The sequence below is a fragment of the Nelumbo lutea genome, chromosome 3, assembly GCF_056320005.1.
Source record: "Nelumbo lutea isolate HS-2025 chromosome 3, American lotus-T2T, whole genome shotgun sequence".
Lineage (NCBI taxonomy): Eukaryota > Viridiplantae > Streptophyta > Magnoliopsida > Proteales > Nelumbonaceae > Nelumbo > Nelumbo lutea.
The window spans coordinates 36189777-36217087 of NC_142686.1; the positions used below are offsets into that span (position 1 = coordinate 36189777).

The window sequence follows — 27311 nt, forward strand, 5'->3', positions numbered from 1 at the left end:
ACACCCCGCAACAAAACGGTGTAGTTGAACGGAAAAATAGACATCTTCTTGAAACTGCTCGGTCCTTGATGATCAATATGCATGTCCCAAAGCACCTTTGGAGTGATGCTATTCTTACATCCTGCTTTTTAATAAATCGGATGCCCATGTCAATCCTTGGAAGTTAATCCCCTTTCTCCATGTTGTTCCCCACTTTGTCTCCCTTTCCTCTCACCCCAAGAGTCTTTAGTTGTGTTTGTTTTGTTCAGCACATGGGGCCTGGAGTAGACAAGCTAAATGCTCGGGCTACGAAGTGTATTTTTCTTGGCTACTCAAGGACTCAAAAAGGGTACAAGTGTTATAACCCTAAGTTTCATAAATCGTTTGTGTGCCCTGATGTCACCTTCTTTGAGTCAGTTCCTTTTTTCTCCAATGTCGGGGTCTCTTCTTCTCCCTCTGTGGTTCCTCTTCCTATTCCGGTTGTGAACCCCCTTCCCGTAGCTCCACTCCTACTGTAGATGCACATCATATGCCAGTTACTACAGAGAGGCCACCAATTACTCAAGTGTATACTCGCAGAAGTGCTTTGGCTCCTCCTCCACTTCAGCACCCGCCAACAGATCCTGCTACTACTCCTCCCTCAGATCTTCATCTCCCTATTGCTTTGCAGAAAGGTAAACGTACTTGTACTTCTCATCCCATTTCAGACTATGTTTCCACTGCTCACATTTCTGCTTCTCATTGCAAGTTTATATCATTACTCTCATCGGTTCTCATTCCCAAGACTGTACAGGAAGCCCTTGCCTCTCCAGATTGACGGCAAGCCATGGAAGAAGAACTCTCTGCTCAACAACATAAACGTACATGGGAACTCACCACCCTTCCTCCTGGTAAGCACACTGTTGGGTGTAAATGGATCTATACAATGAAGCATCTTCCTGATGGCAGTGTGGAACGATTGAAGGCACGATTAGTGGCCAAGGGCTATTCTCAGTTATATGGTGTGGACTATATGGAGACATTCTCTCCTATGGCTAAAATTGGTTCAGTTCGGGTGTTAATCTCATTGGCTACTATGTATGATTGGCCTCTCCTACAACTTGACATAAAAAATGCCTTCCTACATGGTGATCTTGTTGAGGAGGTGTATATGGAGCAACCACCAGGGTTTGTTGCTCAGGGGGAGGCTAGTAAGGTGTGCAGGCTCAAAAAGGCAATTTATGGACTGAAACAATCTCCTCGTACATGGTTCGGCAGGTTCAATGAAGTGGTGAAGGCCTTTGGGATGAAACAGTGTCAGGTTGATCATTCCGTGTTTAGCTATAACTAAAAAGATGGAAAAATCTTGCTAGTCGTGTATGTGGATGATATTGTCATAACTGGAAGTGACAACAATGGAATTGACAGGCTAAAAAAAATTCTTACAAGACCACTTCAATACGAAAGATCTGGGGAAACTAAAGTATTTCTTAGGAATAGAAGTTGCGAGGTCAAAACAGGGGATCAACCTATGTCATAGGAAATATGTTCTTGATCTACTTGAAGAAACAGGGTTGTTAGGTGCTAAACCAGCAGAGACTCCTATGGAACTCAATGCCAAGTTAAGTGTGGATGCAGGTGAAGAGTTTGATGATCTTGGAAGATACAGAAGGTTGGTGGGAAAGTTGAACTACCTGATCATTACACGACCAGATATATCATTTGCTGTGAGTGTGGTGAGTCAGTTTATGCAACATCCTCGGGTTCCTCACTAGGAAGCTGTTCTGAGAATTGTTAGGTACCTAAAGGGTGCTCCAGGTCGTGGTTTGTTATACCAAAAAGGAGGACCTCTTGAGATAGTAGGGTACACAGATGCTGATTGGGCTTGCTCTATATTAGACAGAAGGTCAACCACAGGGTATTGTACCTTCCTAGGTGGCAATCTTGTAACTTGGAAGAGCAAGAAGCAAACAGTGGTGGCAATAAGTAGTGCGAAAGCAGAATACAGGGCTATGGCCCATACCACATGTGAACTAGTATGGCTGAAGAACCTACTACAGGAGATGGGTTTCTCAATTGACAAACCCATGAAACTATACTGTGATAAACAAGATGTTGTTCACATCTCATCCAATCCTGTCTTCCATGAAAGAACTAAACATATTGAGGTGGATTGTCACTTTGTGAGAGAGAAAGTGATAAGTGGGGTAATAACTACATCTCATGTGAGATCAGGAAATCAGTGGGCAGATATCTTCACAAAAGGATTGTCTCGGGGAAGAATAGATTACATTTGTAACAAGCTGGGAATATATGATATATACTCTCCAGTTTGAGTGGGAGTGTTAGAATGCTCGAGTCAGGGGTATTTTGGTCATTCTGGTGTATCTTATTGAAAGTGAAATGTCTACTGTATCTGAGTTTAAGTTATGTGTCCCATCTTCTATGAGGGACAAAATTGTCTTTCTTGTAACTCATGTTTTTTCATGAATAAAAGTCAAGTGGGTCGGCTAGGAGAGTGACTTTTGAACATCCTCTCTTCTAGTCTGGCCGAACACTCTTCTCCTCTCCTTCTTCTTCTTCTTTCTCTTTTCTTTCTTCTTTCTTCTTCTCTACTTTGACCTAGAAACAACTAGGGTTTATTCACAACTTACAACTAGATGATGTTCTTACCAAGGAAGTTGCTAAAAATAAGGTATAACAAGATCTACACAAATTAGAAATGTGTAACATCTACTCTCAACTTGAGGGGGAGTGTTGCAATTTAGCAGTTTTTTGTGTTTTTCTTGCTCAGAATCATTAGTTAGTTTTATTGGACCCAAGGAGGCCCATTTGTTTATGTTATTTTGTTGGGACTGTTTTTATGTTGTTAGCAGTAGCCGCCCTATTAAGGGCATATTAGTCATTGTAATCATTCTTTATGAGTATATAAGACAATGATTAGGGCGGCCAAATCATAACCAGATTCTTCCCATCTCTTCTTCTCTTCTCTCCAAGAACCACTTTTTCTTTTCTTTTATCACTGCTATAAAATCAGATTACTATTTTTAGCTTTCTACTATCCATTAAAAGGCAAAGTAATAAGGGCATATTAGTCATTGTAATCATTCTTTATGAGTATATAAGACAATGATTAGGGCGGCCAAATCATAACCAAATTCTTCCCATCTCTTCTTCTCTTCTCTCCAAGAACCACTTTTTCTTTTCTTTTATCACTGCTATAAAATCAGATTACTATTTTTAGCTTTCTATTATCCATTAAAAGGCAAAGTAATAAGCCATTCTGTTAAGCACATCAGCCATCATCAAAGGGCACCTAAAGAACTCCTTAACTACTTAACCAATGACTGCACAAAAAAACACATGAAATTAAAAATAAAAATAAAAAGAAAATTCCAATTGATTTCTTTACTCCTACATCAAATGTCATCAGATGGTAAAGAACTAACAAAAATCTAAGACTAATACTTATAGAAAAGATTAAACTTCATAGCCTGAAGGGTGCTCTGGTATTAGATTTACTAGACTAATTACAATGATAATAGCAGGTATAGTAACAACAATACCCATGAGCAGATTTAAAAAAAAAAAAAAAAAAAAAAAAAAAAAAAAAAAACAGATAGAAAAACTCAAGGACACACTTTCTTTTGTTTAAAAATAGAAAAAAGAAAAAGCATGGATTCTTTTGGTAATAAAATAAGATTTATAGGAAAAAACTACTATAAACATAGGTATAAAAAGAAGCCATAAAAATGCTTAGATGAATGAGTGGTAAAAGTAGAAAGGAAGAAGTTATAGGTCATACAAAGGAACCTAGGAATAGCTCCAATAGGTGATAAAATAAGAGAAAGTAGATTGAGATGGTTCAGTTACATGTTGTTTTGGAATGGTAGAATACTGATATGATTCATTCTATTGCTAATGGGCGTATTTATACAGTAAGCTGCTGCAATAAATAGAAAGAAAGAAAATAGAAAGAAAAGAAAACAGAAAGAAGAAAAAATAGAAAGTACAAAAATAGAAAGAAAGAAATAGAAAGAAAAAACTTTCTAAATCAATCATTCCACAATCCTAGGAATATATACAATTCTATTTTCATATCTGAACCAGTAACCCCACGTTTTCCAACACTCCCCCTCAAGCTGGTGAATAGAGATCCTCCAATCCCAGCTTGGCTATAATTCTTTGAAAGTCTGTACTATTAAGCCCTTTAGTAAGTACATCGGCCAGTTGTCCTTTTGTAGACACATAGGGAGTGCAAATCAACTTGTTGTCCAGTTTCTCTTTTATAAAGTGTCGGTCAATTTCGATGTGCTTCGTCCTGTCATGTTGAACAGGATTGTGAACAATATTGATGGCTGACTTGTTGTCACAATATAGTTTCATAGGCTCTTCTCGTGGAATCTTCAGGTCTTCTAAAATTATATTCAACCAGAGTAATTCACACACTCCTTGTGCCATAGCCCTGAATTCTGCCTCTGCACTTGACCGAGCCACTACATTTTGCTTCTTACTCCTCCAAGTGACTAAGTTTCCTCCTAAGAAGGTATAGTAACCAGAAGTGGACCGTTTATCTACGGGAGATCCTGCATAATCGGCATCTGTATATGCTTCAAGAGTCAGTCCTCCATTTCTTCTGAATAAAATTCCTTTTTCTGGATTGGCTTTCAAATAGTGCAATATTCGATGAGCAGCCTGCAGATGAACTTCTTTAGGATTATGCATAAACTGACTTATTACACTTACAGCATATGCAATATCCGGTCGTGTATGTGCAAGATAAATGAGTTTTCCAACTAGTCTTTGGAACATCTCCTTGTCTACACTTGCATTCTCGTTGGCTTCTCCAAGTTTATGATTGGGATCTATAGGCGTGGAAGCTGGTTTACATGCCAAATTTCCTGTTTCTCTCAAAAGATCAACAACATACTTTTGTTGAGAGATAAAGATGCCTTGTTTAGAATGTGCAACTTCAATTCCGAGAAAATACTTTATTCTCCCCAAGTCTTTTATCTCAAATTCTCTGGCAAGGCAGTTTTTCAATGCTTCCTTCTACTTTTTATCATTCCCAGTAACGATTATATCATCCACATAGACTAATAGTGCAGTAACTCCCCCCAAGGCTGTGTGTTTGATAAACAATGTGTGGTCACCTTGACTTTGCTTGTAATCTGTACTTAGCATTACCTTCGTAAACCTTCCAAACCATGTTCTCGGAGATTGTTTGAGACCGTATAGTGCTTTCTTCAACCGACAAACTTTGTTCCCTTTTATGCCTTCTCCAAAACACGGTGGAATGTCCATGTATATCTCCTCTTCTAGATCACCATGGAGAAACGCATTTTTTACATCAAACTATTGCAAATCCCAATTATAGTTAGCAGCCAACAACGGTAACACCCTTACTGTATTCATTTTAGCTACTGGGACAAAAGTCTCCTAATAATCTACCCCATAAGTCTGTGTATATCCGTTGGCTACCAGGCGTGCTTTGTACCTTTCTAATGACCCATCAAATTTGTACTTAATTGTGAACACCCATTTAAAACCTACCGTCTTCTTGTTTCTTGGTAGATCCACAACTTCCCATGTGTTGTTCTTTTCTAATGCCTCCATTTCCACTCTCATGGCTTTTTTCCACTCCTTATTAAAAAGTGCCTCGGCTAGAGTATTAGGAATTGGAATGGTGTTAAGGCTGGCTAGAAAACTTTTGTGGGATTTAGAGAATCTTTGGAATGATACATATTTGGCTAAAGGGTACAATGGGTGTTTGGTACATTCACTGGTTCCTTTTCTCAGTGCAATAGGTAGGTCACACTCATACTCAGACTGTGAAGGTGTAGGTTCAGGATCTGGATTAGGAGATGAATCTTGGACTTGCACAGGTTGAGGATCTGGATTTTTCCTCCTAGAGTAAACCTGCATATATCTCACATTATCATGCACATCAGTCGTGGGGTTAACAGTGTCCGAATTTGGTTCAAGGGTCGGGTTGTTTGACTCTTGTTGAGACTTGGGAATGTGGGGCTCAGAGGAATGTGACTCAGAGGGATGTGATTCTTGACGATTGAATGTCTGTGAGGAGGGTAATACATCTAGGGAGAGTAGATCCAAGGCCTTATCTTGCATTAATGAGGGCTCCCCCTGAAGATAAGGTTTAGTGAAAAAAGATTTTCCTTCCTCAAATGTGACATCGATGGAGGTGTAGAATTTTCTGGTGGCTGAATGATAACATTTATAACCTTTCTCAGTTGGGGAATATCCCAAGAAGACACACCTGATTGCTCGTGGGTCTAATATTCCCTTATTATGGACATGAACAAAGGCAATGCAGCCGAAAATTCTTGGTGTGAGATTATTTGAGGCTCGAATATCAGGGTAAAATTGAAAAAGGACTTGTATTGGGCTTCGGTTGTTAAGAACTTTAGATGGTAGTCTATTTATGGTGTAGGCAGCAGTAAGGACAGCTTCCCCCCAATATTGTTTTGGCACCTGATTTTGAAAGAGAAAGGCTCGGGTGGTTTGCAAAAGATGGCCATTTTTTCTCTCAGCTACCCCATTTTGTTGGGGAGTGTTAACACAGGAGGATTCATGCACAATGCCTTCTTTCTGAAAAAATGGGGACAAATTCTGATTAAAATAATCTGTAGCATTATCAGATCAAAACCTTTTAATTCTCACACCAAACTGAGTTTGGACCATGTTATGAAAGTTGGGAAGAATCGTACCCACATCAGATTTAGACTTAAGAAGAAAAATCCATGTGAACCTAGTGCAATCATCAATAAAGATGACGAACCATCTGGAACCAGTAATGTTGGGAATTTGAGAAGGGCCCCATATATCCGAATGAATCAAATAAAAAGGGGTTGAAGATCTTTTATTGCTGATTGGGAAAGAAACCCTATTGTGCTTAGCAAGTTCACAAACATCACAATGAAAGGTTTCAACATCAATTCCTTTAAACAAGGAAGGAAACATTGTTTTTAAAATAGGAAATGAAGGATGACCAAAACGGAAATGATGAGCCAAATTAAATCTTTTTTGGAGGTAGATAAGAATGACTCGTGTGTGACATGCATAACAGTGTGAGATGATTTTCTGGTTGCTTCAAGGTAGTAGAGTCCATCTCTTTCCTTAGCAAGTCCAATCTTCTTCCCCGAAACCTGGTCCTGAAATACACAGTAAGAAGGGAAGAACACAACATTGTAGTTCACATCCTGGGTGAGTTTATGTATAGAGATAAGGCCAGTGGATAACTTAGGAACATGAAGCACATTTTTAAGTAATAGGGATGGAGTAATTTGAATATTCCCAATCCCTGCCACTGTGGTGAAAGAACCATCAGCAATAGAAATTTTTCTATTACTAGGACAGGGTGTATAGGTGAAAAAATGTAGTGAAGAGGGTGTCATGTGGTCAGTAGTTCCAGAATCAAGAATCCATGGAAAAACACTAACCGAGGCATGTAATCCTAGAGATAAAGACTCACCTGAGAGAGCAAGAGAGGTAGAACCACTTCCTAGCTTCAAGGATTTCAGGAAGCACCTTAGCCTTTCAATTTCTTCATCATGAAATGGTCCCTGACTTGAGTGTTCTTGCTGCGGGGTTGTGGAGACATTATGGGCCTGTTGAACTCCTTTTGAAACTCTTCGATTTCCCCATTCCTTGCTGGACGTGGAAGGTTTCCCATGAAGTTTCCAGCACCGATCTTTCATGTGTCTGGGCTTCTTGCAATAGGTGCACCAGAGGTTATCGTTACAATCACAAGTGGTTGTGTCACGAGCCAGATTGTTCTCACCCTTTGAACCACTGTAACTTCCTCCCCTTGCCACCATGGCTGAGCCTTCGGGATCTTTAGGCTCAAGCATGATTCCACGGCGGCTCTCCTCAGCTTTGACAAGGGATATGACTTCATTCAATGGAGGCACTTCTTCTTTGCCAAGAATTTGTATTCGGACCTGATCAAATTCAGCATTCAGTCCGACCAAAAAATCATACACCCTATCTCTTTCAATAAAATTCTTCAAGATCAAAGCATCGTCTGTGCACTTTGTCTCAAGAACCCAATAATGATCAAGCTCATGCGATAAATTTTGCAGCAGATTTGCATACTCTGTAACACTCCTGCTCCCTTGTTTGGCCGCCACAGTCTTCACTTTGACCTCATAGACACGAGCAGCATCATGGGCTTTGGAATAGGTTTGTTGGACAACATCCCAAATACCCTTTGCAGAGGGAAGAAACATACAAGTATCACTGATCTCGAGTGTCATTGAACTCCACAACCATGACATAATCATGGAGTCCTCTTCGTTCCAAACATCAAAATTTGGCTCGCCCAACCTTGGTCCTGTTCCAAGGAGGTGACTAATTTTTCCTTTTCCCTTCAAATAGGTACGCACTAGTTGTGGCCACTTCAAGTAATTCTGGCCATTCAGTCTATATGTTGCTTAAATATTCTGCAAATCACTAGTGTGAGGATGAGAATTTGTTGCTCCTTCATCGGTTTGGATGGGAGCACTTGTTGCAGTCATGTCGGACATTGTTAATGGAGGAAAAATAAGGCCAACAGGAAAGGAGAATAAAGGAACACTTCTGGTTATAGATCAACACTGAAGGCCAGAACAGAAAAACACAAAAAATTGGCAATGAAGGCCGAAAAAATCTCAAGGTTGACAAACCTAGAGCTCTGATACCATGTTTTTGAATGGTAGAATACTAATATGTTTCATTCTATTGCCAATGGGCGTATTTATACAGTAAGCTGCTGCAATAAATAGAAAGAAAGAAAAATAGAAAGAAAAGAAAACAGAAAGAAGAAAAAGTAGAAAGAAGAGAAAATAAAAAGTACGAAAATAGAAAGAAAGAAATAGAAAGAAAAAACTTTCTAAATCAATCCTTCCACAATCCCAGGAATATATACAATTCTATTTTCAGATCTGAACCAGTAACCCCACGTTTTCCAACACATGCATAGAAGACCATCTACAACACCTATTAGGAAAAGTGATTTATTACAAGTTGAAAGAGCTAGAAGAGATAGGGGCAGACAAAAAAGGACTTGGGTGGAAATAATAAGAGAAGAAAAAAATCCTTTTGAAAAGAAATGACTGTTCAAAAAGTTGCAGAAAATCAAAAGGAAGTAGTAGAAATCAGGTTTCAAGAAGAAAGGAGAAGAAGAAGGTGGCGGCAACTAGGGTTCAGAGAGACAGGTTTTCGAAAATAACCCTCTCTCTTACACCCCTAATTCTATTTCATTAAGTTAAATTTAATAATTTACAGAGAGGTCCCTAGTTGGGCAGAAAATTAAAAAACATAACACAAGAAAGAATAAAGCTCAGATTAAGGCCCATTACAGAAAAGAACATAAAAAATAAAAAAGGATAAACAGCCTATGGGCCATTCGGCCCATGTTCTCTACAATAAGAAATGATTTAAGCACCCATAATTTAATAGTGGATGTGGCACTGAACAGAATGGAATGGTGAAACAGGATTCATGTATGACCCCATATATTTGGTACAAGGTTTAGATGATAATGATGACAATGAATCATAGATATGAAAAAGAGAGAAGAATTACCTGTATTCACCTTTGTTATATAGATGACTATGTAGATCTTCCAATGCTTTATAAAATAGTACTCCTTGCAATTTTGTTAATTCAGAGCAAACATCTTGCAGAGCCCCAACCTGAAACAATGTACCAGAAAACCGAAGAGGTGCATTTTAAGAAAAGCACAGAAATGAAAGAAATGGAACAGAACTTGGAAGCAACTGGTTCAGGCATCAAGAACTAAGCATCTTCATTATAACACTGCAAAAATTAACTAGAACAATAAAGGAGTATACACTAACCACTTGAAGTCCCTCCCTTTCAAGCATTAACGTTGACTGGACATGCAATTGGACTGCAGCATAAAGTTGCTTATCAGCAATAAGCTTCTCAATACGAGCTGGAACCTAAGCCACACAGAAAACTATTGAGGATATATCTTCACATTTACCACCTTTGTAGCTCAAGAATCATTTTCCCATAAACTAAAAATAATTACAAGACAACGTTGAGACTTCTGGTAACACCCAATGCAATTTCAAGTTAAACTGGTCCATAACAACATAGAAGATTCTACATTATACACAAACTAGTATCGAAAGAAAACAATACATCATCACAATGTTGGCATGTCGGTTAATTTATTGAATACTTTTGTGTCATCCAACGTGAACTCAAATAAATCAAGAATAGGAAAGGATTTTACATTATAAATGTATTAAAAGTGAGAACTATGGAAGTATATATAATTTTGTCTTTATTACTGTTAAATGTAAATATTAATCAATAGAGTCAAACAACTTGTTTACCTTTCCTACTACCACTACTTATTCCTGCTTGGTATCAGAGCAGGGAGACTATTCTTCCTACTATGCCTTACCTCTGCAATAGAAGAAACCTGTTTACATTGACAGGCTGATGAATGGCATCAACAGATATACAGACAGCATATATCATTTAAGAAAAAGAAAACTCTAGATTCCAATGATATAGTAACTTTAGAGTGAAAATATCATGATTTTACAGTGATTATTCATGATTTTACAGTGAATGGCATCAGCTGATGAATGGCATCAACAGATATCCGTTTGACTATGTCTAGTGATTATTCATGATTTTACAGAGAAAATATCAAAAGAAAAAACGGAGTTCTCTGATTTCTGTAGTCACCAGAGACTTTTTTGGTAAGTGGACAAATAAGATTTAAATAGGAGTCATTTATTGGAACAATGGTACAATCTCAATCTGGCAAGTGTGGTGTTCAAGTCTGAGAGTTGCAACTTTCTATAAAAATGACATAGGCTAGGTCCATATCCAGCATACCCTCCCAAGACCCAGATAGCCAAAAACAACATTCGGTAATGGCACTTATACTCGTGACATGCCAATCTCTATGGGACTTTTCTGGAAGAAGATAACCAAGTCTTGTGTGATTTGAAGCTAGGTTGAAGTTTCACCATATCTACCATCTCACCAATTTTTTATTTTTCTTCAAAGTTCTCTATATCCAATCCACTAGTTATGGATGTACTTGAATTAGCTCTCAAGTAAGCACTGTTACTTCAGTTCTCCTCTAAGAACGTTTTGGATTATTGACTCAAGGGCATCGAATCACATGACTTGTGATACCCCCTGCTCTTCTTATACATCTTATTCTGGGAATACTCAAATTATCACATCCAATGAAAATAAACTCAACATCCTTAGCATCAACAATTTGAATTTGTTACTACCCCTTTAGGTTCCTTGCATTTAAATCAAGTATTATTTGTCTGTAAATTGGCCACTAATTTGATATCAATTGGTCAATTAATTGACAATGGCTACATTCTTCATTTTTCTCATGATGGTTTCTTGATACAAGACCAACACAGTGGGAGAGTGACTGGGAGGGACTGTAAACTTGGATGTCTCTTTGCCTTTGGAATTTAGAAGTGCTTGTGGTTCTCATCATTCTTGTTTTTTTGCTTCTTCTTCTAATGCATCTCATGATACTTTTTGCAGCTTCAGCACTGCCATCTAGGTCCACATTTTGATAAACTTTGTTTTATTGCTCATTCTCATCTTTTGAAAGGAAAATCGTCACCTTTAGAGTCTTCTATTAAGTAATATACCATGCTCTTTGTAGAGAACGCTGATGTGGGCCCCACAGCAGTGGTCCCCACTGTGTTCGCAGGACAGCATGTGTAGTTATTTGTTTCAGTTATAGTAGTGTCAGTTTGAGTCAGTTTGTTAATTCAGTTGTTATTTATTTCAGTTTTTATTTACTTTATTTATCATGTAAGTACTAAGGGCAGATCTGTCCTTTCCATTATGTACTGAACATAACCTATAAATAATAAGAGAGTGGTGGCAGCAGATCTGTTAGAATCTGTCCCTCCTTTCAACCCCTTGTGTTCTCCTGTTTCTCTTCTATTCCCTCTCCTTTCTCTCACTTTTCTTCCTTTTTGTAAACCTAAAACCTATTAGGATTCAAGACTGATTACAGTCTTGATCTTCTACTTGGTATCAGAGCCTATCTAGGGCTTCTCATGTGTGTCTAGTCCAGCCAACCACATGAGGACTAGCTAGGGCTAGAAGCTTATGAAAAAGTATTCGGTGGCTGAATCTTGGAGATTACCAAGAGAGGTTCGCAGCAGTTGAGGACTTGCTGCGGCTTGCAGAGAGTTGGTAATCAGGAAGAAGCAGCGAATGTTAGGGTTCAGGTAACCCTGGAAGGCAGTAAACCGAAATCCATAAGTCTTTTTTATTGAGTTTCAGAGACTGCAATCAGTCGAGATAGATTGGACCTATCTAGAAGGAGAGGCCAAACTGTTTTTAAATTTGTTTCTAGGGTTTGACTGTTGGGCCGAACCCCCCTCTCAGAGGTGATCAGTTTTAGGGTTTCATATTGACCCTACGACAAGTCCCACTTGTGCGGACTGCTTGAAGAGTGCAGCTGAGCACTTATTTCAGACCTACAGTTGAAACCCTAATTTTGCTCTCACAGCAATGGGCCCCACAGTAGTGATTTCAGAAAATAGCATCTCAGATTGACAGGTTGCCTGGTACTGTGCATGCCGATTGATTTCAGATCAGATTTGAGTTGATTTCTTGCATATACTGTGATAGGCGATTGATTTCAGATCAGATTTGGGTTGGTTTCAGATTAGATTTCAGATCAGATCAGATTTGTGTTGGTTTCAGATCAGATTTCAGACCTGCTTGATTTTACTCTGTTTTCTAGTATAGTGGCTCTAATAGTTTGTAGCCACTGATTCTTAATCAAAGAGGGAGTTTAAGGGTCGGGGAGAAAGTAGTTTTGGAAACAACAGTTATGGTAGTGTATCTGAAACCAGGTTTCAGATTACAACTATGAGATTTGATGGGTCAAATTACTTGGACTGGGCTCAATCAGCCATGATGGCTATTGGAGGAAGGTGAAAACTGGGTTACCTCTTGGGAGATGTGAAAGAACCTTCCAACGAGGACCCAACATACAACAAGTGGATTCAAGAGAACTATTTGGTTATGGCATGGCTCTGTAATTCTATGCAGCCACATATCAGCCGAAATTACTTGTGGGCAAAGACAGCCAAAGAGATATGGGATGTTGTGAAAGAAACCTATTCCCAACCACTTAATGTTGCCAGAGCCTATGAACTGAAGTGTGAGGTGAACAGCCTTAAACAAGGAGAGAAACCTATTGCCAACCACTTGTGGCATGAGATTGACCATCTAGAGACCCTTGAGTGGGAGAGTCCCAAAGATGGACAGACTCACAGAAAGAAAGTCAAGACGAATAGGGTATTTGAGTTTTTGGCTGGTTTGAATTCAGAATATGACATTGTGCGATAACAAATATTGACAAGAGATAGTGTGACCCTTTCTCAAGCATACTCCCAGGTGCATAGTGAAGAGACCAGGAGGAAAGTCATGATGCAGCCTTAGCCCCCTTTCTCAGCCTTGACAGCTATTAAACCTAAGCTAGGGGGTGATCTAGAAAGGGACCAAAAGAAGGAAGATAAACGGGATCTGGTATGTGAACATTGCAAGAAACCCAAGCACACAAAAGATACTTGTTGGAAGCTACATCCTCACTTGGTCCCAGCAAAACTAAGAAATAAGAAGGGTAATGCTCATGTGGCCGTGAACACTGATTCAGCATCCTCATCAGGCACATCCCTAGAGAATTTAGTCACTGTTCGGGCTGCCCTCATACAGTTGGAAAAGGAAGTTGGGAGTTCAGCTCAGCCATTTCAGTCACCATCAGTTCCTGCCAAATCTGCATTTGCACATTCAGGTACTCGAGCCTCAGCTTACCATGCTTCAGCTCTAGGTAATACTGACCACTACTGGGTAATAGATTCCGGTGCATCCGACCATATGACTAGCTTGCCATCATTGTTCACTTCTTATCACTTGTCCTATGGCCGAAATAGAGTATCCATTGTTGATGGCTCTCTTGTTCCCATTTCAGGCAAAGGGGACATCAAGCTATCGGATACTATCTCTTTATCTTCTGTCTTGCATGTTCCTAAGCTTGATACTAACCTGCTTTCAATTAGTAGTATTACTAAACACAAGAATTGTTTAGTAACCTTTTTCCCTGACCGATGTGTTTTTCAGGATTTGGAGACGAGGAAGGTGATTGGGACTGGCCGTGAGACGAACGGGATCTATCTGCTTGGAGAGAGTTCTCGTCGAGAGGTGTCAGTGAATAAGAGGTCTTTTGTTTCCCAATCTGTGAGTCCGGTTATGCTTTGGCATAACCGATTAGGTCATTTGACTTTTAAGTCTTTGAAGAGTCTGTTTCCTGCTGTTAGAGTGAGCCGAATAGGGTAGTTTAGTAATCTCATGTCAGTTAAGTACTTTGCTTATGTGGCTGTTTTATTAGAGTACTCTGCCCCACATGGTATCGGAACCTGTAGAGAAGATGGGTCGAATGGCCCGTAGGTTGTTTATTCTTCTTGTTATTTTGGGTCCATCCTGTCAATGTTCTTTGTAAATTCTGCCCAACTAAGGGCCTCCTTGTAATTACTCAAAAATATCTAATAAAACAGTGTTAGAGGGCTGAGATAAAGACTATTCGAAAACTCTTCTCAGAACCCTCATTGCCGAAACACACAAGTCTCCTCTCCTCTCTTCAATTTCAACATGGTATCGGAGCATATCTGAACTTGAACGTCCTAGGGCTGGAGGCTTAGTCACGTACTGCCTAATTCTTAGAGGTCATTGGACAAGCCCAAGACTAGAATCTCTTGGAGAAGGGGTTCGGTGACTAGGAAGAATCAGAGAAGAAGAAAAAAGGGGAAGGGGAACAGCTCGGTTCTGTTTTTGAAGCACGACTGTGTTTGGACTGCTGAAGCTCGAACTGTAAGTTGGGCTCAATTTTCTGGTTCTGTTTTGCATTACCTTTGACTGTGTTTGGAATGTTGAAGTGTTTGAAAATCCTAGCTGTTCTATACTACCTTCAACTCCATTAAATCTGGTTTAACCCAGAAATTTCTGGGCTGTTTTTCTCTTCTTCTTGGACTGCTAAAATCTGCCGAAACATCCTTGTAACAAGGTTGTGTATTGTTACTCTTGTTCGGCTGTTTTTAGAGGGCTGTACGAACAGTTTTTGGGGTCTTTTCTCTTCTTTGACAGTGGGGTTGTCTCTATTGCCCACACTGTGTTTGTGAAAAGGCCTATTTAGCAATACCGATTGGTACTTACTCTTCTTGGCTAAGTGTACAACCTTGAAAAGGTACTTCGGCTAAATGCACAGTGCCTAGTAGTTTCTGATTTCTTCTTGAAGCCTAAACTTAGTGTGTTGCCTCCTTGTGGTCGGCTGAACTCAGTGTGTTGTCTCTTTGTGGTCGGCTGAACTCAGTTATTGCTTGTTCTTATCCAACATACTTGTAGAAGTCATCTGAAATCATATTTGGAGTGTTTACATGATGTACTCCTCAAAGTTTGAAAACAAAAGTGGTGCTGAATATGGATTGGGTCAGGGGACTCCAAGTGATTCCTTATTGACTGTGACCACAGTTAAGCTAGACGGAACTAATTATCTGGCATGGTCACAATCAGTAAAGATTCATGTTTGTAGTAGAGGAAAGTGGGGGTTCATTTCCGGGAGTAAGAAGGCTCCCCCAGAAGATGATCCATCCTATGAGAAGTGGATGCAAGAAAATTACACTGTCATTGGGTGGCTTGTGAACTCAATGCAGCCACAGATAAGCCAGCACTATCTATGGATGAATTCAGCAAAAGGAAATATGGGATAGTGTTGCTGAAACCTATTCCCAAAAACTAAATGTGGCTAGAGCCTATAAGTTGAGAAGTGATGTGAAGAATCTGAGACAGGGGGAGAAACCATTATCTGTATACTTCTCAACTTTGAAGTCTTTGTGGCAAGAAATAGACTTGATAGAAGCTGTAACCTGGGACACCACCAATGATGCAGAGACCTACAGGAAACTGGTTGAAAGAAACAAGGTATTTGAGTTCTTAACCGGACTTAACCCAGAATATGATATCACAAAACAGAATATTCTTTCCAAGGAGTGTGTATCTTTGTCACAAGCTTATGCATTGGTGAGTAGTGAAGAGAGCAGAATGGTTGTACAGGTTCAAGGGGCTGATATTAATGATCACTTTGCCAATATGGAGATTAAACCTAAAGAGAATGTTGGAACTTCTAGTGGCTCAGGAAAGAAAGAAGTTGTATGTGAGTACTGCAAGAGGCCGAAGCACACCAAAGACAAGTGTTGGAAGTTACATCCTAACCTTGTTCCCATCAGGTTTCGAAAAAAATATGATAGTAAAAGATCAGGAAGTGCAAATGTAGCTGCCGGGCCAGATAGTGAAGAGATGTCTGCTTCTGCACAGTTGGCAGCCATGAAAGCAGAATATGAAAAGTTTGGGAAGATGATCAGTCAGCTGAGTGATGTGACATCTGCTACCGACCCTTCAGGAAAATCTACTACTTCAGCATTTGCTCATTCAGGTATAAGGGCTTCTGCTAATCATGCTACTTCTTCAGGTAATCTCAAGATACCTTGGATTATTGACTCAGGTGCTTCTGACCATATGACCAATATGTCTACCTTGTTTGTTTCATATGACTTACTTCCTGGACATGATAAAATCACTTTAGCTAATGGTTCACTTGCCCCTATCTCTGGTAAGGGAACCATCAAGGCTACAGATTCCTTGTACCTCCCTTCTGCCCTTCATGTACCTAAACTAAATACAAATTTGTTGTCTGTGAGCAGTTTAACCAAGTCACTAAACTGTTGTGTAACCTTTTTTCCTTCCTACTGTGTTTTTCAGGATCTGGAGTCTCAGAAGGTGATTGGGAGTGGCCACGAGGCGAACAGAATATACCTGCTTGATACTCAGGGACAATGCACTAATCATCTTGGGAATGTTGCTCTTGGATCTATCTCTTCAGAGTCTATTAGTCAAATTATGTTGTGTCATTGTCGTTTTGGTCATCTGTCTTTTTTGGCTTTGAGTCATCTATTCCCTGAATTGTTTAAGGGAATTAGTCTGTCCAGTCTTCATTGTGAGTCTTGTGAATTGTCAAAGCATTGTAGAAGCAAGTATCCTTTGAGAAATAAAAGATCTTCTGTTCCTTTTAATATTGTGCATTCTGATGTGTGGGGGCCTTACCACTTACCCTCCATGGGTGGCTACAAATATTTTATCCTGTTTATTGATGATTTTTCACAATTCACTTGGATATTCCTGATGAAATCCCGTGATGAAGTCCCAAGACTTGTAAAACAATTCCATGAATTTGTTCTAACCCAATTTGATACCAGGATTAAAATCTTCAGATCAGACAATGCAAAAGAATACTTTGAGAAAAACCTATCCTGCTATCTTTCTGACATAGGGGTTATTCATCAAAGCTCATGTGCTAGGACCCCAGAATAGAATGGGGTTGCTGAGAGGAAAAACATGCATATTGTTGAGGTTGCAAGAAGTATCTTATTTGCCTCACATGTTCCTACCAGGTTTTGGGGTGATGCTGTACTTACTGCTACCTGTCTCATAAACCGCATGCCATCCAGGGTTTTGGGTTTTAAGTCTACCTTCACTCTTCTTCATCCGGACAAAGATCTTTTTCCTATTCCTATTCGTGTCTTTGGCTGCACCTGTTATGTACATGTTCCAAGTGTCCAAAGGCATAAATTTGAACCCAAAGCCCAAAAGTGTATCTTCCTTGGTTATTCCCCCAAACAGAAGGGTTATTGCTGTTTTGATCCAAAGTCTGGCAATCGGTATGTCTCAATGGATGTCACCTTTGATGAGTCTTTCCCTTTTTATGGTTCCTCTCCAAAAGGACATTGTCCACAGGGGGAGAATTTGACACAGGTGTTTGCTCTTCCTCTTCCTGTCCCTGTTGAGTCCCTTGATGTGTCTGCCTCTCCCTCAAATGAATCAAGGTTGGATCAATCGTTCCATTCTCCTTGTCCTGGTACCCTACCTCCTCGTCCTGTCCTTAATCCCAAGGTGTATCAAAGGCAAAGATCCAGAAATGTGCAGGTTGTTTCTCCTATAACACATGAGCCTCCTACACTTCCAGTCACAGAAGAGACAACAGGTACTGGTTCAGCACCTTTGGATTCATCCTTCCTTGACCTTGATATTCCCATTGATGTTAGAAAAGGAAAAAGGAAGTGCACTGCACACTGCATTTCCAAGCACCTTTCTTACAATTTGCTTTCACCTTCATATTTTGCCTATCTCTCTTCTGCTGCTTCTCATCCTATTCCCAGGTCTGTGTCAGAAGCTCTTAAGATTCCAGAATGGAGGGATGCTATGAAATCTGAAATAGATGCCCTATACAAGAATGACACATGGGAGGTGATGGATTTGCCTGAAGGGAAGGATCCTGTTGGTTGCAAGTGGGTCTTTACTATCAAATACAGAGCTGATGGTACCATTGAAAGGTACAAGGCCAGGCTGGTTGCAAAAGGCTATACACAGACATATGGGATTGATTATTTAGAGACTTTTGCACCTGTTGCCAAGATGACATCTATGAGGGTTCTTCTATCTTTAGTTGGTCACTTTGACTGGCCCCTTTATCAATTGGATGTGAAGAATGCATTTCTGAATGGTGAATTACATGAGGAGGTTTACATGTCTCTTCCTCTAGGGATGTATGGAACTGATATAAAAGGGAAGGTATGCAGGCTGAAGAAATCTCTTTATGGACTAAAACAGTCCCCTAGAGCATGGTTTGAGAGATTTAGAACAGCACTTGTTAACTTTAGTTATGTGCAGACACAGTCCGATCATACTCTTTTTGTGAAGAGGAGTGGACCTCTGGCAGTATACCTCATTGTGTATGTAGATGATATTGTAGTGATGGGTAATCATGCCTCAGGAATTCAAGAACTAAAATCTTTTCTCCATACAAAGTTTGAGATTAAAGATTTGGGGGAATTGAGATACTTTCTTGGCATAGAAGTGGCTCGATCCAAGGATGGGATTCTTATCTCCCAAAGAAAGTATGTTCTTGACTTGCTCTCTGAAACTGGAAAGATGGGTGCTAGACCAACTGCTACTCCTATTGATATGAGTCATAAACTCTCAACCTCAGAAGGGGCATTGTTAGAAGACAAAGGAATCTTTCAGAGACTTCTTGGGAAACTTTTGTATCTATGCATGACTCGGCCAGATATTGCATATGCAGTTAGTTGCATTAGCCAATTCATGCATGCTCTTCGAGACACTCATTTGGCAGCTGCAGAGAGAATCCTAAGTTATTTGAAGGGCTCCCCAGGAAAGGGTATTCTGTTTGCCAAGCATGGTCATATGAAACTTGAAGCTTACACCGATGCTAACTGGGCCGGGAACATTGATGACAGAAGATCTACATCTGGGTATTGTAGCTTGGTAGCTGGTAATGTTGTTTCTTGGAGAAGCAAGAAACAATCGGTTGTTGCTCGGTCTTCTGCTGAAGCAGAATATAGGGCCATGGCACATGGGGTTTCTGAATTATTATGGCTAAAATCTTTGATGGAAGAATTTGGAGTGCAACAACATTGCTCACAACCCAATGCAACATGATAGAGCCAAGCATATTGAAATTCATTGACACTTCATTAGGGAAAGGGTCTCTTGGGTGAAGTGTGTCTTCCTTTCATCACATCTGAAGTTGGCAGATTTTCTTACCAAAGGCATTCCCAAGGCAAAACTTCAGCATGATACCAGCAAGCTTGGCATGATTGACATCTATGCTCAGCTTGAGGGGGGCGTAGAGAAGATGGGCCGAATGGCCCATAGGTTGTTTATTCTTGTTATTTTGGGTCCATCCTGTCAATGTTAAGTTATTTTTTTTAAGTTCTTTGTAAATTCTGCCCAACTAAGGGCCTCCTTGTAATTACTCAAAAATATCTAATAAAACAGTGTTAGAGGGCTGAGATAGAGACTGTTCGAAAACTCTTCTTAGAACCCTCATTGCCGAAACACACAAGTCTCCTCTCCTCTCTTCAGTTTCAACAGAACTAAGGGCCTCCTTGTAATTACTCAAAAATATCTAATAAAACAGTGTTAGAGGGCTGAGATAGAGACTGTTCGAAAACTCTTCTCAGAACCCTCATTGCCGAAACACACAAGTCTCCTCTCCTCTCTTCAGTTTCAACAGAGCCTAATAAACATAAGGGGGTCGACTGAATGGGAGACTAATCAGTTTCGACTGAACCCTCATGTTCTCTCTTTCTCTTGTCTTCTTCCTCATCTTTTTCTTCCTTCTTCACTGGTTCGGATTACTGTAGCTGCTCCAAAACATGGTGTCAGAGCGAGGCTTCTGACCTGCTTCCGCTTGCAAAGCATCTCAGCTGTGTTCATGACACCCTCTTCTTTGTTTCTGGTTATTTAATGGAGAGAACTGGTTCGCCCTAGGTTTGAGACATCACAGCTCGTTGCTCTCTGCTGCGCACAGTTTTCTTCATCAAGGAAGGTGATTTCAGCAGTGAATGGTTGGCTGATACTCTCAAAGGAAGGTTGGTTATTTAGTCCTTTTGTGTTGTTGGTATTTCTGGGTAGGAACCCTTCAAGAATCAGTTAGTACTGATTAGAACCTAGAGAACTAGGTTCATTGTTGCCCTAAGAAGGGCTGTGTGTGCAGTAGCCGAATGGTGTAGGGCTGCTGTGAGTTGTTGAGTGGTGTTAGGGCTGCTGTAGGTGGCCGAGTGTGTAAGGTGGAATGCAGTGACCTTTCCAAGCTTCTTGTGGTCGTGTAATACCCTCTTAAGTGTGTTAAACAAATCTGAACTGGGTGTAGCAGTTTGACTGTGTTGTGGTGCTTGTGATGCACAATTTTTTTTACTGAATGGTTGTAAAAGGGCCTACTGTTGTATTGTGGTGCTTGTGATGCTTATGTGGGTCGTAGGTGTGTGAAGTCAGCAGTAGATTGAAGAATAACAAGTGTGTGCTCCCACTATTGTGTATAGGGGCTGCAATAGGTCCTGAAGTATCAAACTGTGAACAACATCAATCAGCTTGTAGCTGAGAAGTAAGGTTAGAGGCAAATGTGAAAGAGTACAATGGCAGCAATAGGAGATGGCTACAATGATCAGAAACCTAATGTGGTAATTTCCTCTGACTTCCAAGGGGTACAAATGACCTCAATTAAGCTGAATGGGGAGAACTATGTTCCATGGGCTAAATCAGTGGAAGGGTTTCTCAAGGCAAAGAAGAAAGTAAAGCACGTAAGAGATGAGAAGCCACCGGAGGACTTTCCAGGGTTTGATGATTGGGAGCAGGAAGATGCTCAAATCATGACTTAGCTGTGGAATAGTATGGAACCCAAAATTAGTGCCAATTTCATGTTCCTTGATACTGCTAAGGATATATGGGAGCATGCTAAGAAGCTATATTCTAGACAAAATAACACAACAAGAGTGTATCAGCTTTATCAGGAGTATTTTGATTTACAACAAGGAACCAAAACACTAGAAGAGTACTATGCCAGCATGAAGAACATAAGGAATGAACTCAATGTCTATCACCCCCTTACTCCAGATATTAAAGTTCAGCAATAGCAAAGGGAGCAACTAGATGTTACAAGATTTTTAGTGGGGCTGAAGTTGGAATATGAACCAGTTAGAGCCAAAATATTGGGGGGCTCTACTCTTCCTACACTTGAGGAAGTATTCTCAAGGCTCCGTAGAATTTCTTTGGGACAGGCAGAGAACTCCACACAGTTTGATAGATCAGCACTTGTGACATCTAGAGGGGTTGGACATAGTACAAGAGGGGAAGGTCATACTCCCCAAGGAGGCCGTGGCAGTTCCATGATTAGTCGGGGTGGTCGTGACTCAGGGGGAGGCCGTGGCAGAGGGAAGAATAACTCTACAAGGAAATGTACTCATTGTGGTAGAGAGGGACACACAGTGAATTTCTGTTATGATCTACATGGCCCTCCCTCTAAATGGGCTAATCATGTTGTAGCAGGTGAGGTTGATATCAGTGACAGGAAACCGACAGACCGAACTCCTCCCACATCTACATCTACCTCTGGGAGGGAAATGGTGAGCGTACCGCGTGATGAGTATGAACGGTTCCTTCAAACTACTTCACAGCATACCACTGCCACACTTGCCCAATCAGGTATTGTTTGCATGTCATCTAAAACCTCTCCCTGGATTATTGACTCTAGAGCCTCAGATCATATGACCGGGATTCCAGGTGTGTTCTCTTCTCTTTCTGAAACCTCCACATCACAAACTATTACACTTGCCAATGGGTCCTCATCTCCCATATGTGGTGTTGGTAATGTTGATATGGCTTTTGTGCCCTTATCATCTGTTTTATATGTCCCTAAGTTTCCATTCAATCTTATGTCTGTTAGTAAAATAACCAAAGCTCTTAACTGTTCTGTTACCTTCTTTCCTTCCACTTGTGTTTTTCAGGATCTCAAGACGGGGAAGAAGATTGGTGGGGGGCATGAAGCTGGTGGACTGTATTATCTTGACGATGGTGGATCTTCAATTGCTCATCAGACTTCACTTACTCCTCTACAATGGCATTGCCGACTAGGACATCCATCACTCCAAGCTCTCAAGATATTGGTCCCGTCATTGAGTCATTTGTCAGTTTTGCAATGTGAGTCATGTCAGTTTGGGAAACATCGTCATGTGTCCTTTAGTCCAAGAGTTGAGAGTTGTATGTTGAGTCCTTTTTCTTTGGTTCATTCAGATGTTTGGGGTCCAATCAAAATAGAGTCTTATAATGGGTACAAGTATTTTGTCTCCTTTATTGATGATTGTTCAAGAATGACATGGATTTACTTAATAAAAGAAAGAAGTGAATTGTTTTCCATTTTTAAAAAATTCCATGCTGAAATACGCACACAATTTGGTGTTCCAATAAAAATTCTCCATTCAGATAATGGTTGTGAATACTTTCTTACTTCATTTCAACAGTATTTAGAACAGCATGGCATTATCCATCAGACATCATGTGCATACACCCCTCAACAAAATGGGGTAGCTGAACGGAAGAACCATCAGCTTCTTGAAACTGCTCGATCTATTCTTCACCACATGAATGTTCCTAAATATTTTTGGAGTGACGCTATACTCACTGCATGTTTTCTCATTAATCGGATGCCCTCCTTCATCCTTCATGGTCGGTCCCCTTTCTCTATCTTGTTTCCCAATTATCTCCATTCCCATTAATTCCCCGTGTCTTTGGTTGTGTGTGCTTTGTCCACAATCTGAGCCCTGGAATAGACAAGCTAGATGCACGTTCAATTAAATGTGTCTTCCTTGGCTATTCACGAACTCAAAAAGGGTACAAGTGTTATAATCCCATTACCCGGAAGTGCTATGTCTGCCTTGATGTCACCTTTTTTGAGTCAGTCCCCTTCTTCTCTAGTCCTGAAGCGCCTTCGTCTCCACCCGCACTTCCTCTTCCTCTCCTTGTCAATGATCCAGTTCCAGATGCTGTTTTGGAGTAGACTCATCACCTCAATCCGGCAAGTGTATACATGTCGAACGACACCGGCCCCTACTCCAGCTTCTACCTCATCTGCGGATCCTCTCATGGCTCCTATTGTTGAACCTTTAGACCTTGACCTACCCATTGCCTTACGGAAAGGTAAACACAGTTCTACCCTCCATCCCATTTCCAATTTTGTTTCATTATCTCGTCTTTCTACATCACATTGCCAGTTTGTTTCCCTTTTATCCTCTATTTCCATACCTAACAATGTTCAAGAAGCTCTCAGTTCACCTGAATGGCGGCGGGCAATGGAGGAGGAACTTTCTGCTCTTCAACATACTCAAACGTGGGAACTTACTACTCTCCCACTTGGTAAGCATACTATGAAATACTTGCTAGATGGTAGTGTGAAGCGTCTGAAGGCCAGACTTGTTGCTAAAGGTTACTCACAGTTGTATGGAGTGGACTATATGGAGACATTCTCTCCGGTGGCTAAGATTGGTCCTGTTCGTGTACTAATTTCCCTGGCAGTTATGTATGATTGGCCTCTATTTTAGCTTGATATAAAGAATGCCTTTCTCTATGGTGATCTTGTGGAGGAGGTATATATGGAGCAACCACCTGGGTTTGTTGCTCAGGGGGAGGATGGTAAGGTATGCAGATTGAAGAAGGCAATTTATGGGTTGAAACAATTACCGCATGCTTGGTTTGGGAAGTTTAGTGAAGTGGTGAAGAGTTTTGGAATGAAGCAGTGCCAGGTAAATCACTCAGTGTTCAGCTATGACTTAGAAGCTGGGAAGATTCTATTAGTGGTCTATGTGGATGATATTGTCATTACTAGCAGTGATAAATTGGGGATTGGAAAATTAAAGGTATTTCTGCAAAATCATTTCCAAACAAAAAATCTTGGAACAATGAAATATTTCTTGGGAATAGAGGTTGCCAGGTCAAAACAAGGTGTATATCTGTGCCAAAGAAAATATGTTCTTAATCTATTGGAAGAAACAGGACTGTTAGGTGCAAAACCGGCTGAGACCCCTATGGAACCAAATGTTAAGTTGAATAGTGATACAGGAGAAGTATTTGAAGATCCTGGAAGGTATAGACGACTAGTGAGGAAGCTGAACTATCTGACTATCACGAGACCCGACATATCCTTTGCAGTCAATGTGGTGAGCCAATTCATGCAGAACCCTCGTATACCTCACTGGGATGCAATTCTTAGAATTGTGAGGTATCTGAAAGGAGCTCTAGGCCGTGGACTATTGTATAAACCAGGAGGAAAACTTGAAGTAGTGGGGTATACAGATGCAGACTAGGCAGGCTCAATGAATGATAGAAGATCTACTACGGGCTATTGCACATTTCTTGGAGGAAATCTTGTGACGTGGAAGAGTAAAAAGCAGACGGTTGTGGCCAGAAGTAGTGTTGAAGCTGAGTATAGGGCCAAGGCACATACGACCTGTGAGTCAGTGTGGTTGAGGAATCTTCTACAAGAAATTGGGTTTCACATGGATAAACCTATGAGACTGTATTGTGACAACCAAGCGGCACTCCATATCTCATCCAATCCTGTACTTCATGAGAGAACAAATCACATAGAGGTTGATTGCCACTTTGTGAGGGAGAAGGTCCTTGCTGGAGAGATAAACACAGAACATGTGGGCTCGAATGATCAATGGGCAGATTTGTTTACAAAAGCACTAAACTCAAGGAAAGTGACCCATCTATGTAACAAGCTGGGATTATATGACATATATTCTCCAGCTTGAGGGGGAGTGTTAGAGTGAGCCGAATAGGGGTAGTTTAGTAATCTCATGTCAGTTAAGTACTTTGCTTATGTGGTTGTTTTATTAGAGTACTCTGCTCCACACTTAAGTGAGGGAAGTTTAGTCTTTGTAAGTGTAATTAGAACCTAATAAACATAAGGGGGTCGACTGAATGGGAGACTAATCAGCTTCGACTAAACCCTCCTGTTCTCTCTTTCTCTTGTCTTCTTCCTCATCTTCTTCTTCCTTCTTCACTGGTTCGGATTACTGTAGCTGCTCCAAAACACCCACTTTATTTGAGTCTGTTGAGCTATCAAAGCTGAGGTGTGAAAGTTGTGAGTTTGCCAAACATTGTAGAACCTCTTATTCTTTAAGTAATAAAAGGAGTAATTCCTCTTTTGATATTGTGCATACTGATGTTTGGGGGCCATATCATATCTCTTCTATGGGTGGGTACAGATATTTTCTACTGTTTGTTGATGACCATACTCACTTTTCTTGGGTCTATCTTATGCGTTCTCGTGATGAGGTTCCTGCTCTGACCCAAAACTTCCATCAGATGATTCTCACTCAGTTTGGGGCCAAAATTAAAGTCCTTAGATCTGATAATGCAAAGGAATACTTTGCTCAGCCATTGGCCTCCTACCTTCTTAGCCATGGAGTTAGTCACCAGAGCACTTGCCCTTATACACCACAGCAGAACGGCGTTGCCGAAAGGAAGAATAGGCATATCTTGGAGGTGGCTAGAAGCATTATGTTTAACTCCAATGTACCTATTCGCTTCTGGGGTGATGCTATCCTCACGACAGTTTATCTCATTAATCGAGTTCCTTCTCGGGTTCTTGATATGAAAATCCCTTTTTCCCTTCTATACCCAGACGAGGAGTTGTTCATTGTTTCCCTTAAAACCTTTGGTTGTACCTGTTTCGTTCAGCTTCTCAGGCCTCATCATTCCAAGTTTGAACCTAAGGCCTCCAATGCATTTTCCTCGATCATGCACAAACTCAAAAGGGTTATTGTTGCTATGATCCGGTTTCAGGGAAAAGGTTTGTCTCCATGGATGTCACCTTCTTTAAGGAGACACCCTATTATCCTAGGGTTTCTCCTCAGGGGGAGAGCAGTGAGAGTGGGGCTGTTTTGAGTTTCTTTCCTCAGGGGGAGAGCAGTGAGAGTGGAAGTGGGGCTGTTTTGAGTGGGGCTGTTCCTTTACCTATTCCACTGGGTAATGAAGGCTGCAATTGTGAGGGTGGTCAGAGGGAGCAGGAGTTGAGAGTCTACCACAGGCGGTGCAGGCAGGTTGATCCTAGTCATTGGCAATCCCGGCTAGCTCCAGTTCCTTCTGCAGCTCCAGATCCAGAGCCTACTGAGACACCTCCCACTGTTACCACTTCCCCTCTTGTGGATGACCTTGATCTCCCTATTGCCATTCGCAAAGGGAAACGACATTGCACCACTTCTACAGCCCACAACATCTCACAGTTCTTATCCTATGATCGTCTATCTCCATCTTACCGGTCCTATCTCACTTCCATTGCCAATGTCCCTATTCCAAGAATAGTGCAAGAAGCCTTATCGGTTCCAGAATGGAAATATGCAATGCAAGTCGAAATGGATGCCCTGTTGAAGAATAATACTTGGGCACTGGTTGACCCACCAAAAGGAAAGAAACCGGTGGGATGCATATGGGTGTTCACTGTGAAGCATAATGTTGATGGTTCTATTGAAAGGTACAAAGCCTAGCTAGTTGCAAAGGGGTTCAATCAGACTTATGGCATAGACTACTTGGAGACCTTTGCCCCAGTAGCCAAGATGACCACCATCCGAGTTCTGTTATCCCTTGCAGCAAATCATTCTTGGCCCTTGTTCCAAATGGATGTTAAAAATGCCTTTCTGAATGGAGACTTACAGGAAGAGGTCTACATGCAGTTGTCTCCTGGATTCTATGATACAGAGACAGGTAAGAATGTTTTCCGACTGAACAAGGCATTGTATGGTTTGAAGCAGTCACCTAGAGCCTGATTTGATAGATTCAGATTAACCCTTGGAAAGTTTGGTTATGTACAGGCCCAGTCAAATCATACACTATTCATCAAG

General features: G+C 40.7%; 1 protein-coding gene across 6 annotated transcripts in view; it reads right to left on the reverse strand.

The window, feature by feature from the left end:
* LOC148864234 (exocyst complex component SEC8-like) overlaps positions 1–27311 on the reverse strand; it is a 208324-nt gene that overhangs the window by 133458 nt on the left and 47555 nt on the right. For all 6 annotated transcript variants that reach the window (XM_088980927.1, XM_088980926.1, XM_088980925.1 and 3 more), the window contains 2 exons: positions 9819–9923; positions 9544–9653 (listed from right to left, as the gene is read on the reverse strand). In XM_088980927.1, the coding sequence (XP_088837053.1) occupies positions 9544–9653; positions 9819–9923 (215 nt within the window). The remainder of the gene's footprint in view (positions 1–9543; positions 9654–9818; positions 9924–27311) is intronic.